Source organism: Vulpes lagopus, chromosome 1, assembly GCF_018345385.1.
Source record: "Vulpes lagopus strain Blue_001 chromosome 1, ASM1834538v1, whole genome shotgun sequence".
NCBI classification, from domain to species: Eukaryota; Metazoa; Chordata; class Mammalia; order Carnivora; family Canidae; genus Vulpes; species Vulpes lagopus.
In genome coordinates, this window is record NC_054824.1 from 123578109 (window position 1) to 123594128 (window position 16020).

Below are 16020 nucleotides of genomic sequence, written 5' to 3' on the forward strand. Positions count from 1 at the left end.
TTTAAAAGCAAAAAACAGTAGTTTTAGAAACATTACACTTAGTCTTAACTGATAATCCTCAACATGGGGGGGAAAAAAAACTTCATCTTCAATTTTTTTCAAAAAAGAGAAAGAAAGCATTTAGGCCTTTCACATGTAAATAACTTGAATTAAATTAGAATGAACAAAGGAAGCAATTATCATATTTTGTCAAACACCTGTTCTGCTGGTCGCCAATTCCACAGCATATGCTAAAACAATGCAAAGTATAAAAAAGCTCCATAAGTTTTTTTCCCCTGAAAGAAACTGAAACAAATTTTTCACATTCTATTTACTAGCATAACGTATATGTATCTTATAAAAGCATTTTCAGATGCAAGAATAATATTGCTTAATGCTGCCATTCTAGACGCCTTTAGAAAATATTTCTAGAGTACCATAAACACACCTTCAAAAAATTAATACTGTGTTTAGTGCCAGGGTAACCTTAAGTTTTAAGGCTCAATAAATTTTATGACTGGACTTTAATGAAAATCAATAGTCTACTTCTTTTAACTAAAGTTACACACCAAGAAAATGCAGGAAATAATGCTTCAGTTAGCTAAAATCTAAATTTTTAAAGAATGCCTAATTAAGAAGAGCAATACAGTTATGAATCAATGTTATATTCAGTGTTCTAGGATTTCAACGTTCCCAAACCACCTCATAAATAGCCACATGAAAGGTTGGCAAACTATGGCCTGCAGCATAAATATGGCCAGTGTCCTGCTTTTGTAAATAAAGTTTTACTGGAACACAGGTATGCCCATTCGCATTTTCTCTACCTGTTTTCATGCTACAGAAAGGATTCAGCAGTTGATATGGCCTGCAAAGAACTAAAATATTTACTCTCTAGCTCTTTAGTGAAAAAAGTTTGCCAACTCCTAATCTATATATTTATTGGCATAAATATCTGAATGATAGTAAGAAAATATTCAATGCTATTTAAGCAAATTATTGTTATACATGGGATATTATACATACATATCAGAAAAACATATTAATACACACCTATGCAAAAATGATAGATTTTTAAATCCCCTGATGTAATAAATAATTTACATAACCTTAAAGTTTTGATGTCTAACAAAAATAACATCTATTTTGAATAGAAAGGTCGTATTTATAACAATACACATTTTACATTTCCGAAAAATACTCAAGACCAAAACAGTGTTAAATTCAACTCAATTATATAAAATGTATTTTAAAAATTAAACAAAACAATCATTTACTTTCAGAGTTCCTAATACATAAAATTTGACAAACTAGATTTCACTTCTTTAAAATATCCATAGTCTATAAACATACTAAATTTTTTCATTAAAAAAAATCTTAAAAAAAAAAAAAAAAAAAAAAAATCTTAATGTCTACATATGCAAGAAAAAAGAAAAAAAACTCCAAAATTCTGAATTAATTCAGGGCAAGAAAACCTGAGATTTAAAAAAATATATCATTTCTTAACAAGAGACATCCATACATATCACCACTATCATAACAAACATTTATGATAAACAAAATTCTACAGATGAGTGTTTGCTCTGCCTATACAGGCAGAGTCTCTGCAGTAAAAACCACTGTGTTTATACTGACATATCTTTATGCTTTATACATTAACAAAAAATGGCAGGCTAAAATATTTTTTAAATTCACCAAATTATATCTTCTTACTAGTTCACATTAGCTTTGAGAGGATAGTCCCAACACTTTAGCTTTTAATTTTTTGTTTCTCTGAGTTTCTCTGTTAAGTAGTTTACCTTAAATATACCAAGGGAGCTTACTGGATAAATGAAGATTTTGACAAATCCTTTCATAACAAAACAAATCATATTGTAATGTGAATAGCTACCTGTAATTTATCACAGTTTTATATGTTTGGATTATTTTTTCCTCAACAAAGTATCATGAAATTTTCAAACACACAGAAAAACTGGAAGAACTGTATAGTGAAAGCCTACTTATGCTTGCATCACTTCCAAGTGCAATATATCTTGAATGACCAACTTTTTCATATACCACCTTCCCACAAAACTCATTAAACTAAATAATTAAAATCTGATTTCCAAATGCTTTTCCTATTCTCTCAACTTTAAACACAGCTATATCATATAATTTAACCTCCAAAATTTTTCAGATACGAATGATAATATACACAAACCACAGTTCTTTGAGAAGTACTCAACGTTAACTAAAAATGATGAAACTTGGAAAAATACTCAAGAACTAGATCTTCTGTGTATTTATACCATGCATAAAAGTAGACCAATGGGTGAACTTTACAGTATGTGAATTATCTCAATAAAGCGGTTATTTAAAAAAAATGTATCAGTAACTGCTTTGGTTCAAATGAACAATTCCAAACTAAGAGGATCCTCTTTTATGTAAGAAAGGATTCCAGTGACAGAATAATTCCTGTTGGTACTAATACAGACTATCTAAACCAAATATACTTTGAAATGGATTATAAACTAATGCGACCACTGATGCTTTAAAAAGCGTTTCTAAATTTAGAAGAAACATATTGTGAGTTTCTTCATCCTCATTAAAATGTCTTGAACAGCTATCTACATTAATATTGGGCACAGATAGACAACAGGAAAATTAACATTAGGAGAGATTACCATCAGGGTAATATTGCTGGTTCATGCCTTCTGGAGGACCTTGTCCACCATGACTGTATTGGTCCCCATAATAGTCTTCCTGGCCTGAGTACTGCTGTGGTGGGCCTGAAAAACCACAACCAGTCAAGAGGTAAATAATTTGTTCTCTAATCTGTTATTAAGAGAAATTATTTCTCATCTGTAGACTCCCCTCCCATGCACTGGCATTTGAGATACGTTTTAACTATTCTTAATTACACACACAGATACACAAACACACAGCAACATCATACAACCACATTTCACAAAAACTGTTATGACCATACATGCAGTATCTAACAAGATCAACTGGGATCCCTGGGTGGCGCAGCGGTTTGGCGCCTGCCTTTGGCCCAGGGCGCGATCCTGGAGACCCGGGATCGAATCCCACATCGGGCTCCCAGTGCATGGAGCCTGCTTCTCCCTCTGCCTGTGTCTCTGCTCTCTCTCTCTCTCTCTGTGACTATCATAAATAAATAAAAAAAAAATTAAAAAAAAAAAAAAAAAAAAAGATCAACTTAAAAGAACAAATACTAACTCCTTAAAAAGAGGTTCAAACTAGTAGAAAATTTTCTTTCTGGTATTAGAGTAGTTTGGAATAAAATAGGGTTTGTTTCTCATCTTATATTCAGTAACTTCTCAAAATTAAAATATTATCTTCTGCTATGTATTAGTGAGCTTTTGTTATCAAATTTTAGGATATTAACCTTTTTCCCAGAAAAAAAATAGATAAAAGAAAGCTGTGTAACAGGAAGTTCCTATACATTATGTACCTACTATATCCACTAACTTTTAGAAAAAAATATGTAAAAATCATCATAAAAGTCAAGAAACAAAAAGCCTTGACTCTGCCTATATAAAGAGTTTATTAAAATAAAGCCTTTCAACTACTGTCATTTATAATAAGCAGGAAATTTCCCACATGTAATCTTACCCTGTTGAGGTGGTCTATAAGGAGGAATCTGTCTCTGACCCATCATATGATTGCCTTGGTTAACTTGACCCATCATTCCCATGGGAGGTTGCTGGCCTTGATAATGCTGCCCACCTCCCTGTGGCATATTGTATTGTTGAGAAGGAGGCTGCTGATGCATCATTGGACCTGAAAAGAGACAAAACATTACGCACACAATTTTTCTGTATATAATTTTAACAACTTAAGAGAAATGTAAAAACCTTTTATCATACAATCTCCAAAATATATAATGTATTATAATAAAAACTGACTTCAAGTAATAAAAACAAATCTTTCAATTGAAGTTTACATGCCAAATATAATCTGCAAACAAGGGAAAACAACTAACCCATTGTAGTTGATTTAAAATCTACTGGAGGAGTGTCCTAGTGACTTTTTCAAAATGCAAAGTGAATACAATATATGAAAATCTTGGATGTATGTATTTTTTTATTATATACTATATAATATTTATCCACACAATCCTCGGAAAAAGAGAATCTTTAAGGTATATAAGAAAATACACTAAAACAAAGTACACTTCACAGAATCACACAGCAAATCAGCCATCAAACCAACGGAAAGAAATCTAATTTCTGAACACCCATTTTTTTCTCCCTTTTTCAATGCCCACTCATTTCATTATATAATGGTTGATAGGGAAACTACACATTTATAAATATACTTACATCAGTTGAATTTCATAAACTTTAATTTTAGGACAAAAATTTAAAGGGTCTTCTTTCGCTTTTCCAACAGTAAGATTTATAAATGAAAAAAGCTTCCTGAAATCAAAGGACTGTAGTGCCCTCTTAGTAAGTTCTAACACACACTCAATCAAAAATACCTAGATAGAAAACTTAATAAGCCACAGACTCAACTATCAGAACTATGGTTTCCAAAGCAAGCAATGCTGAAGTTGCCTACCATGGCTACAGAATCATAGGGAATAGTAAAATATATCACGTGAAATAATCAACAATGGCCATAAAGTTCTGTGTTGCCATCTAACAATGTAAAGAACTCCTCAGAGGTTCACTGGGTCAAGTTATAGTATGGAGAACTCACCATTCTACCATTATAACCGTTACTGTCTCAGAAGTTAAGTATAAGTTATCCTCTAGTTTGCTGCTTAAACAGCTATGTATTCCTCATTTACTGACTTACGGACAATTTAACTACAAAAAGGATTAAAGGGCCGAGAAAACTATTACAGGCAATATTACACAGATGAGCCAAAAGTTCATTGTTTGTTTAAATAATTAAAAACAAAACATGCTCACCTCTTTTTAAAATTTTATTTATTCATTTGGGTGGGGAGGAGAGAAAGAGCTCACAAGCGAGCATGAATGGGGGGAGGGTGGAGGGGGCAGGAGAAGAAGAGGGAAAAGCAGACTCCCCACTTCGCAGGGAGCTGGATGAGGGCTCCATCCCAGGACCCTGAGATCATGATTGGAGCTGAAGGCAGACGCTTAACCAACTGAGCCACCCAGGCGCCCCTTTGACCACCTCTTTAAACATATTACTGGCCTATAAGAGCAGCAACAACACAAGCAGAAAGAATTTAACTCTCTTCCAATTTGAAGAACTGTATTGTCTATTTTATCAGAGCTCTCTTTCTATTTGTCTTCTTTTGGTCTACTTCATTTCAAATTCATTTTTGCTTCTAATTTTATCCTAAATATAAAGCTTTCAAAGGTTACTCTAGGACTTTTCTTTCAACAAGGATAAAAACTCTTAATAGTTGGGATAAGAGGGCTCAGTAGAGAATGGAAGGGAAGAGAACTTAATAACTCAATGCACTTAACACTGGCACTACCAGACTCACTTTCACATTTATTTCACGTGAACCTCACTACCAGAAGGATCCTAATTTTCAAATTTGTAGCTAAGGAATGCGAAGATCAAGATAATCAACTGGGAACCAGACAAAACACAAGTTTGAAACTAGTTTAATTGAGGCTTTAAAGCCTGTGCAAGGGGTGCCTGAGTGGTTCAGAGTTATTAAGCTGAGTGATATCAGCTGTCTGGTATCAGCTTAGGCCTTGATCTCAGGGTTGGGAGATCAAGCTCCTGGTTGGACCAGTGCTGAGCATGGAGCCTACTTAAAATTCTCTCTCTCCCTTCTTCCCACCCCATCTCGTGCACACACATGTGCACTTGCACTCTCATTCTAAATAAATAAATAAAACCAGTTGAGTTTATAATTTTTAAAATATACCTTCCATATAATAAAGTATTGAATACTAGCATGTAAAATTTAATAGGCAGAATGATTAGACATTCCTATAATTCATTTTTAGTAGATAAAGGTTGTGCCTTGATTCTCTTCTCCAACACTGATTAAAGATCTCTTGTCTTACAGAAGGTTAACTATAAAACTAATGCATATAATATGCATTGGAACCAAAATTTAAAGTAAAAAAAGAAGAAAGTAAAAACATAATAGCTGGGGAAAATCCAAAAGGATACAATAACAAAAAAATTCTAAGCTTTGCCCTAAATAAGGAAAGTAATTCTAGCTTAAGCCCTAGATAGAAAAGACCATGCCACTTGTGCTTTATCTTTTGGGACTGTCAGCAGTTTCAATCCCAAAGAGCTCAATTACTACCCTTCTTTTATACTCTGTCACTTCCCTCCCTCTGAGGATCTTCAACATCATTCAGGATCAAGCCTAAAACCATAGAGAATGGAGAAGGACAGCATTACTAACACATGATGTTTTTCATCTTTTTCCTTGAAGCTTTACCCATTTAAAAAAAATTATGACTTCAACTCTGATTGTTTAAGAATAATATTATTTTCTTTACAACAATGAAATATGCTACACTGGCAAATGTCTATTATCCCTTGAGACAGTAATGGAAATGAGAGCTGAATCTCAAAAGGTTACCCCAAAATAAGTTCTAAAAATCTGTACTACAGAGGAAGATTACAAAATGAGTCTATTATAACCATTTTCTGCAAATAAGGAGATAATACATTACTGTATGGCTTTAAAGTTATTCATCATCTTTTACATAAATCATTTTGATGCTAAGATACACTACAAAGTGTGGTATTACATAAAGGTCCTAATGTCTTAATTGTCTACAATATGTTTTATAAAAGTGTTTTAAGAAGACATATAACAAATGTTCATCACAACATTATTTCCTTCCATTTTGAGTTTTATACCTAACAGATATTCTATGGAAACAATGTCCTATATTTTAAACTATGTAAAATATTCCCAAATCACCATGTTTTATATTATTGTAATTCTTTGCTCCAGTGTGATGGTTAATACTTAGTTGTATCTTAAGTTACTGGTCAAAAAATATCTTGAGACACAACTAAAAAGAGAACATTAAGTTTTAATTAATCAGTGAAAAATTAAGGATTACATAATTTTTAAAAAATTCTGTACACAGGGAACCCTGGGTGGCGCAGCGGTTTGGCGCCTGCCTTTGGCCCAGGGCGCGATCCTGGAGACCCAGGATCGAATCCCACGTCGGGCTCCCGGTGCATGGAGCCTACTTCTCCCTCTGCCTGTGTCTCTGCCTCTCTCTCTCTCTCTGTGACTATCATAAATAAATAAAAATTAAAAAAAAAATTCTGTACACATACATACACACATATATAATCACATCCTCAAACACAAACCAATACACTAAAGCTCTAAAAATCGTATCACTAATCTATGAATTTTTTAAAGAGATTTATTTATTTATTCATGAGAGAGAGAGAGAGAAAGAGAGAGGCAGAGACACAGGCAGAGGGAGAGGCAGACTCCCTGCAAAGAACCGGATGTGGGACTTGATCCAGATTCCAGAATCATGCCAGAGCCAAAGGCAGACGCTCAACCCCTGAGCCACCCAGGTGTCCCTGAATTATTTTAAATAAAGGTTAAACACAATGAGATACCACCTCACACCAGTGAGAATGGGGAAAATTAACAAGGCAGGAAACAACAAATGTTGGAGAGGATGCGGAGAAAAGGGAACCCTCTTACACTGTTGGTGGGAATGTGAACTGGTGCAGCCACTCTGGAAAACTGTGTGGAGGTTCCTCAAAGAGTTAAAAATAGACCTGCCCTACGACCCAGCAATTGCACTGTTGGGGATTTACCCCAAAGATTCAGATGCAATGAAACGTCGGGACACCTGCACCCCGATGTTTCTATCAGCAATGGCCACAATAGCCAAACTGTGGAAGGAGCCTCGGTGTCCATCAAAAGATGAATGGATAAAGAAGATGTGGTTTATGTATACAATGGAATATTACTCAACAATTAGAAACGACAAATACCCACCATTTGCTTCAACGTGGATGGAACTGGAGGGTATTATGCTGAGTGAAATAAGTCAATCGGAGAAGGACAAACAGTGTATGTTCTCATTCATTTGGGGAATATAAATAATAGTGAAAGGGAATATAAAGGAAGGGAAAAGAAATGTTGGGAAATATCAGGAAGGGAGACAGAACATAAAGACTCCTAACTCGGGGAAATGAAGTAGGGGTGGTGGAAGGGGAGGAGGGTGGGTGTTGGAGGGGAATGGGTGACGGGCACTGAGGTAGACACTTGACGGGATGAGCACTGGGTGTTTTTCTGTATGTTGGTAAATTGAACACCAATAAAAATTAATTAAAAAAAAAAAGATAGATGATAGATAGATGATAGATAGATGACCATAGATAATCTCTCAGTTTATGTTTTACCTTTTCTATCTCATAATGCTGTTTTCTGATAGTTTGTTTTTTTTTTTTTTAATTTTTTTTTTTTAATTTTTATTTATTTATGATAGGCACACAGTGAGAGAGAGAGAGAGGCAGAGACACAGGCAGAGGGAGAAGCAGGCTCCATGCACCGGGAGCCTGATGTGGGATTCGATCCCGGGTCTCCAGGATCGCGCCCTGGGCCAAAGGCAGGCGCTAAACCACTGCGCCACCCAGGGATCCCTGTTTTCTGATAGTTTTTATTTTAATGTAGTCTGATAATTTTTCCATATAAAGTTTATTCATTTTGTATGCAGTTTAAAAAAATAAATAAATAAATAAATAAATAAATAAAGGTTAAAAATGACAGCTAACAGTTAATGAGAACTTAGTAAAGACCAAATACTAAGCTAAGAGCTTTCTATTATTTATTCTCCCAAATCCTATGAAACAGGTAATATTATCATCAACTTAACTTTACAGGTAAGAAAATTTAAGGTTTATATGCATTAAGAATCTTACCTAATGTTGCACACTTAGTAAATGATGACAACTTTACAACCATGCTCTTAACCAGTATGTGTATCTCTTCTCTGAAGTTAAATCATACTTCTCCCATGTAATATCTCCCAGGATAACAGTTCTATGTAACATTACCTACAATATACTATAAGTAATATATATGTGTGTGTGTATATATATGTGTATATATACACACACCACATATATACATACCCTACATATATATACGCACACACTATATATACACACTATAATAGTGATAATAGTGCTATTATATGAATAATATTATATGTACTAATATAATACACTATAAAAATTCTAAAATGCAAGAAAAATTTCTTCACCCCACCTATAAGAATTAGACTGTGAAACTGCCTAAGTAATACTCTCCAAGCCTAATTTCCAATTCATATTTCACTATTTATTACTCATTTTATTTACTACTGTTCCTTAACCTTTTAATCTCAAACTACACCATTTTTAGCTCTCATTTGAAGGTATTACTAATAGTTTATTTGCAAGAAAAACAATTCCTCTATTATAGCAAACTCAATTTGTTAACTTACCATTATCTATTAAATAGCCATTTAAGATGAATAGGACTTTTTATAACCTAAAATGTACATCTGTTCTCATCAAGAGTTTTCAATAGTTCATAATAAGGCATTTAGATACAATATCAAGGATTAAAGAACAGCCAAGTTACTAAGAAAATCCCAGAAACCTAGTAAAGTCACTGTAACCAATGCAAACTTAGCTGAGTTTCCTAGCAGCCAATGAAAAAAACAGAAGCACGACAGATTCCAGCTACTAAAAAGGACAGTTCATCTAGAAATACAAACTTTTAGATACATTTTCATGAAAATATTAAAAAGTATTAAAACATACTAGTATCAATAACTTTTGTTGTTTGTTTAGTAACACAAACCATTCTTATATGTATATGTAGTTTCTTATATTAACCGTTTCTTAAAGCTGTGATTTTCAATCTTGGGTGATTCTGTCCCCCAGAAGACATTTCAGCAAATCTGGAGACATTTTTAGCGGTCACAATTGATATGAGTGGTGGTGATACTGCCACCTAGTGGGTACTGGACAGATATACTGCCAAACATCTCAAAACGCACAGGGCAGGCCCTCACAACAAATTATGCAGCTCAAAATGTCAAGTGTTGAGTCAAGAAATCCTGGATCCTCAAGAGCGTAATTTTAAGTCACAAGCATCTCTACAAACTAGTCTAGGAATTACATTATGAATTTAACTTTCTGGTGATTGAAAACTAGAAAAGGGATGTATTATTGCTTAATAAAACCAAAAAACAAAAGACTGGGTAATTTCTTAGTTATACCTCTTATATAGTTTAAACTATACTATATTAGAAAATTAATTCATAACAAAGACATTGCTAAATATCTATCATAGTCAACTGAAAGAACTCCAAAAGCCTCAGTAGAAAGCTATGGAGATGGGCTGCATTAGAACATTACGTTCGTGTCACTAAGCAGGAAAGCTGCAAACTTACAAACCATCTGGCAATGAAGAGATTATCATGCCCAGAATTATTGAGAGAAAGGATTGTAAATAAACACAACTTAGCGTATTTGTTAAAATTTAATTTCTAAAATTACTCCTAGAAATTCTGGTTTAGCTGGTATAGGATGGGGCACACAAATCTTTTTTAACAATTTCCTCTGATGATTCTGATCCACATAGTCTCAGGACCACACGATGAAATAGAGATCTAAGAGAAAGAATAACGAATCATCCACTTTTATAAAAGAAGCCGGACTGTGGTTCATATAAAATGTTTAAATTGGAATAGGACTGCATCCCATAGAGTACTTAAAGATGTTAGCTATAAAATGAATCCTAAGGGGTTTGTGTTATAAATATATCAAAAATCATCAAATGATACATTTAAGACCTACACGTCATTGTATGTAAATGTTACCTAAAGAAAAAAACGTTTTAAAACAAAATTTTTAAATGTTAAGCCTTAACGATACGCAGACTAAAGTGTTTACGGTTTGAATATACTAATATCTGCAAATTACTTTGAATGCATTCTAAAAAATATGATGCACTGATTAGTGCATTAACAGATTATAGATTACTAGATTAACAGACAGGTAATAAACAAATTTAGTAAAATACTAACTGTAGAATGAAGGAGGCAACTTTACAGGTACAATCCTTCAAGTTTCATGTATGTTTGAAAATTACATATTAAGTACTGGGGAAAAAATTAAAAATTAATCCTAGAAGAATATATATAGAACTCACTCTCAAAACCCAACAGTAAAAACCCAAACAATCCAACTAGAAAATGGGCAAAAGACATGAAAAGACATTTCACTGAAGAGGATATACAGATGGCAAATAAGCACACAAAAAGATGTTCAGCAGCCACTAGGGAAATGCAAATTAACACCACAGTGATTTATCACTATATATTTTTAGAACAGCTAAGATTAAACAAAATGACAATATCAAATGTTGACAAGGATTTGGAGAAAGCAGATCTCTCATACACTGCTGGTGAAAACGTAAAATGGTACAGATGCTTTAGTAATCTATTTGGCAGTTTCTAAAAAAACTAACATATACTTAATATGTGATCCATCAACTGTACTCCTGGCATTTATCCCAAAAAAATGAAAATTAAAAAATTAAAAAAAAAATGGTTGGGCACCTGGGTGGCTGGGCATCCACCTCTTGAATTCAGCTCAGGTCATGATTTCAGGATCCCTGTGTCAGGCTCCCCACTCAGTGCAGAATTAGCTTCTCTTTCCCTCTCCCTTTTGCCCCTTCACTCACACACATTCTCTCTCACTCTAAAACAAAGTAAATCTTTAAAAAAAATCTTAAAAAAAAAAAAGAAAAAAGGAGGCATCAGGCTAGCTCAGTGGAGCATTCTACTCTTGATCTTGCTATCATGACTTTGAGCCCCATTTACTTCACAGTTAAGTAAAGAGTTTACTTAAAAAACCAAACAAAATGAAAACAAAAAAAGGAAAACTTATCCAAATAAAAACACGAAACTGTACACAATTGTTCATAGCACTTTTACTTAAAAAGGCCAAAACTGGAAACTAAAATGTCCCCCAATTGGTGAATGGTTAAACAAACTGTGGTATATCCATACCTTGGAAGTCTAATTCTGCAATACAAAGGAACAACTGATACATGCAACAACTTGAAACAAATATTAATTATGTGGAGTAAAACAAGTCAATCTCAAAAGGTCTCCTACTGTATAATTCTATCTATAACATTCTGAAAATGACAAAATTATAAAAACGAAGGAGTTAACAGTGGTTTTGAAGGATTACAGATGACTGGAGGAAAGAGACACATAGCATCTCTCTGTATTACCTTTGTAACTTCCTGTAAACCTGTAATTATTTCAAAATAAAAAGGTTTTAAAAACATATTGTGGGGAGCCTGGGTGGTTCAGTCAGTTAAGCATCCAACTCACGATTTTGGCTCAGGTCATGATTCCATGGTGGTGGAATCAAGCCCTGCATCCGGCTCCATGCCAAGCAGGAAGTCTACAGGAGAATTCTCCCTCTCTCTCTGTGCCCCTCCCCCTGCTTGTCTGTGCTCTCTCTTACACTCTCTTTCTCTGTCTCTCAAATAAATTAATCTTTCAAAATAAAGTATCTTAATGAAACTTAGTTTATAATCTATTGAAGAAACTCATCTGGATTTAGTTCTCTATACCCAAAAGGTTTTTGGTAAAACTCATGATCATCTATTTTATCTGACAGTGACAGTTCTTTCTTCGGTTCATTCCTAGAATGACAGTTGATGGATGACAAAGCATAGAGAATACTAGTTTTCTAATTTGTTATGGCATGAAGAAATGTAGCTAATCAGTCAACAAACAGGATAGAATAGTGAACAAGACACAGTTCCTGACTTCACAGAACTTAGAGTTTAGGGGAAAATAATTAAATGGATATTACAAATAATTATGTAATTACAAGTACTCAAACTTCTGCTACAAAGAGCCTAAGAACAGCCTACTTACTATACCTATGTGGACTGTAGCTTGTCTGTAGAGTAACTTAAAACTTGTAGAGTAAGACTATAGGTGATTTTTATTTTATGCTTTATTCTAAATTTTCTAGATATTTCATAATATGTTATTTTTATAATCTGAAAACTGTCATCATTGGGGAAAAAATTACAACCTTGAAAAGCTCATTCAATACAGCAATGATCAATTTATAAACAAAATATCTAATCCTAACTATAATGACTGTATATACCTAAAGCTGTAGCAGAAACCTGCAATATCAGCAATATTACATAGATTTGCCAATTTTACAGAGAGAGGAGTATACACACAATTCTCATTCAAATCGACTAGAAGTCAAACACATTTCCATGAAATAAAATATTTGAAATAATTTCTTCATTTGTAAACTTTCTATGTTGTACTTGAAAGGAGAAAAATAGTATTATAATATTTTTTCATATTGAAGATTTACTGTATTTATTAAATTGGGGATTCCTATAGCTCCTGAACCTGAGTGAGGGCTTCTGGTCATACCCAGAAGGACTCCATATTACAGACTAAGATTACTAATTTGGACAATCAGATCTACACAGTGGAGCGCCACTACAAACTCTGAGCTTGGAGGCTCAGGGGAACTCCCCTGGTTGGCCACATTCTGTGCGTATTGTTTGTTACACACTGGGACCAGGAGAGCATCCTGACTCCCAAGGACAGAGAAACTCCACATATGGTGCCTCTTCTGTACTTTTCCCTATGCAATTTTCCCCTTGGCTAACATGAATCTCTATCCTTTCACCATAATAAATCATAACTGTGGGATCAACAATTTTCAGTGAGTTCTGTGAGCTATATTCAATGAATTACTGACCCTGAAGGTGCTTTTGGGAATCTCAGAACTTGCGATTGATGCCAGAAGTAAGGCCAGTCTTAGGAACCATTCCCCAAAACTCTGTAGTTGGCTAAATTCTTGGAGTTAGTAACTTTTCCAGTATTTTATTCTTTGTACTTTCAATGTTATGAAATGTCTCCAAAAATTTCAATATGAAGTATTTTGCTGGCCTTAGTTTTTCTCTGGGACATTTTTTTTTTTTTTAAAGATTTCATTTATTTATTCATGAGCGACACAGAGAGAGAGGCAGAGACACAGGAAGAGGGAGAAGCAGGCTCCCTGCAGGAGCCCGATGTGGGACTCGATCCCAGGAATCCAGGATCACACCCTGAGCGCAAGGCAGGTGCCAAACTGCTGAGCCACCCAGGCGTCCCTCTCTGGGACATCTTTGTTCTTTTCATCACAACCTGTTTTCTCATGTTATGTCAGTGAGTTCACCTTCACTAAGTACCTGCAAGTACACATCTAGAGTCTCTCAAATGGCAGCAGTGTCAACATTCCCAGTCAGCAATTTCTTCTCTAACTCTATTTACAAAGGATTTGGATTTCATTTTTAGCAGTATTACTTCTCATTTCCCTGCTACACTTTTAACTTTTGTAAAATACCACATAGGTTGATAACTGGGAGCCAAGGAAGCAACACAATTACATACTCTGCGATATGCCCATAAAATGATAGATACAGTGACCAATCACTGAGAGCATCTAAAAGTAGCATGAGGGGGGATCCCTGGGTGGCTCAGCAGTTTAGCGCCTGCCTGTGGTTCAGGGCATGATCCTGGAGGGATATGGTTTTGTTAAAAGGGGGTATGGTTTTGTTAAATAAATCATGTTAAATCCACACAATGAATGCTATTTTTAAAATGAGGTAGATCTGTAAAGACTGAAAACAAAGAGGCACAAGGAAATAAATATACTACTACAATATACATGCACAAGTAAGTGCCAGGCTTTTCTCAAGCACATCTGCTTGTTACAGCTCTTACCAGGCAAAAATCTACTGCATAATAAGATGATAAATATAACGCTCCTGCCTATAATATATACTCTTCACCCTTTATATTTGCATTAAAAAGGTACTGAAAGAAAGAATTCCCACTATTCCAACATCAAGCCTCCAGATCAGACCGTTATCATTTACCTGATATATAAACCAAAACTTACTACTTAAACGTACCAGGACTTTAACACTATTCAGACAAAACTAAAACCAGAAATGAAGTTGACATGCTTAAAAGAGACAACTGGTAAACTTATCTCAAATTTTTTGTTATATAAAAATTAAAGTTTTTTATTCTGGCCAATTTCATATAAACTATGCAAACAATTACTGAATCAGGGTTTTTATATTTATCATTTTACTTTACTTATTAAGTAATTTAGTCAAAGGTGTCATATACAAATAATCTACAGGGCCAAGATCTGGATCCAACTCTGAAGAATTATATACATGGAACTTGTGAAATACATGTTTTAACACAAATACAGTAATTTGTGAAAACTCCTTATATTCAAATATATAATTAGTAAAATGATGTTAAATGAGAAAAGCTATAATCATTAATGCCTAGGAATAGAAAATATATTGATTCTATCAAATGTAACTGTTGGGTCACTTTCAGAAAGCCCTGATATTCTAATATGACTTTTAGTTCTAATGAATATATCCGTTGCTTTACTAAAGAAATACATTTAAGGTAGTAACTCTGTCTTTCCAGGTTATTATATGACACTGGGTTTAATTCCTACTCACTGAAGAAATAGATTTTGTCTCCTCTCAGGCATTGTTCTAGGCACTAGAACAAAATAGTATGAATACAGATGAAATTTCTTTTTTTTTTTTTTTGTAATCCTAATGAACTCAAGTATTTGAATTCTAGTGAAGTTTATGCTATATATAGGAGCAAACAGATCCAATTATTTAAGAAAATGGTCATTCACTTTAAACAAGTCTTAAAGTTCAAAGTGATAATCCCTGAACTTTTATCTGAAAAGTAGTGAAAAGAACACAAGAAAGTTTAAATTGGATGAACTATTTACAACATTTTGCCAACAGTGTAAGAAACAATTCCTAAACCTTTCATGGAAGCAGTAGACTCTCTAAGAAAATATAGAGTAGATCCTCTACTAAGAGTACATAGAGAAAATGACCAACAGTTATTTATTTTATGTTAGAGAGGAGGTCGGGGGAGTGGGGGTAGAATCTCAAGCAGACTCCCTGCTGAGCAGAGAGCCTAAGAACAGAAAACTTTATTTATTTATTTTTAAATAAGT

The 16020-nt window shown here is 34.1% G+C and overlaps 1 protein-coding gene across 3 annotated transcripts in view; it reads right to left on the reverse strand.

The window, feature by feature from the left end:
• SS18 (SS18 subunit of BAF chromatin remodeling complex) overlaps positions 1 to 16020 on the reverse strand; it is an 82441-nt gene that overhangs the window by 21303 nt on the left and 45118 nt on the right. For all 3 annotated transcript variants that reach the window (XM_041761651.1, XM_041761662.1, XM_041761673.1), the window contains exons 6-7: positions 3592 to 3759; positions 2640 to 2744 (exon numbers count right to left, since the gene is read on the reverse strand). In XM_041761651.1, the coding sequence (XP_041617585.1) occupies positions 2640 to 2744; positions 3592 to 3759 (273 nt within the window). The remainder of the gene's footprint in view (positions 1 to 2639; positions 2745 to 3591; positions 3760 to 16020) is intronic.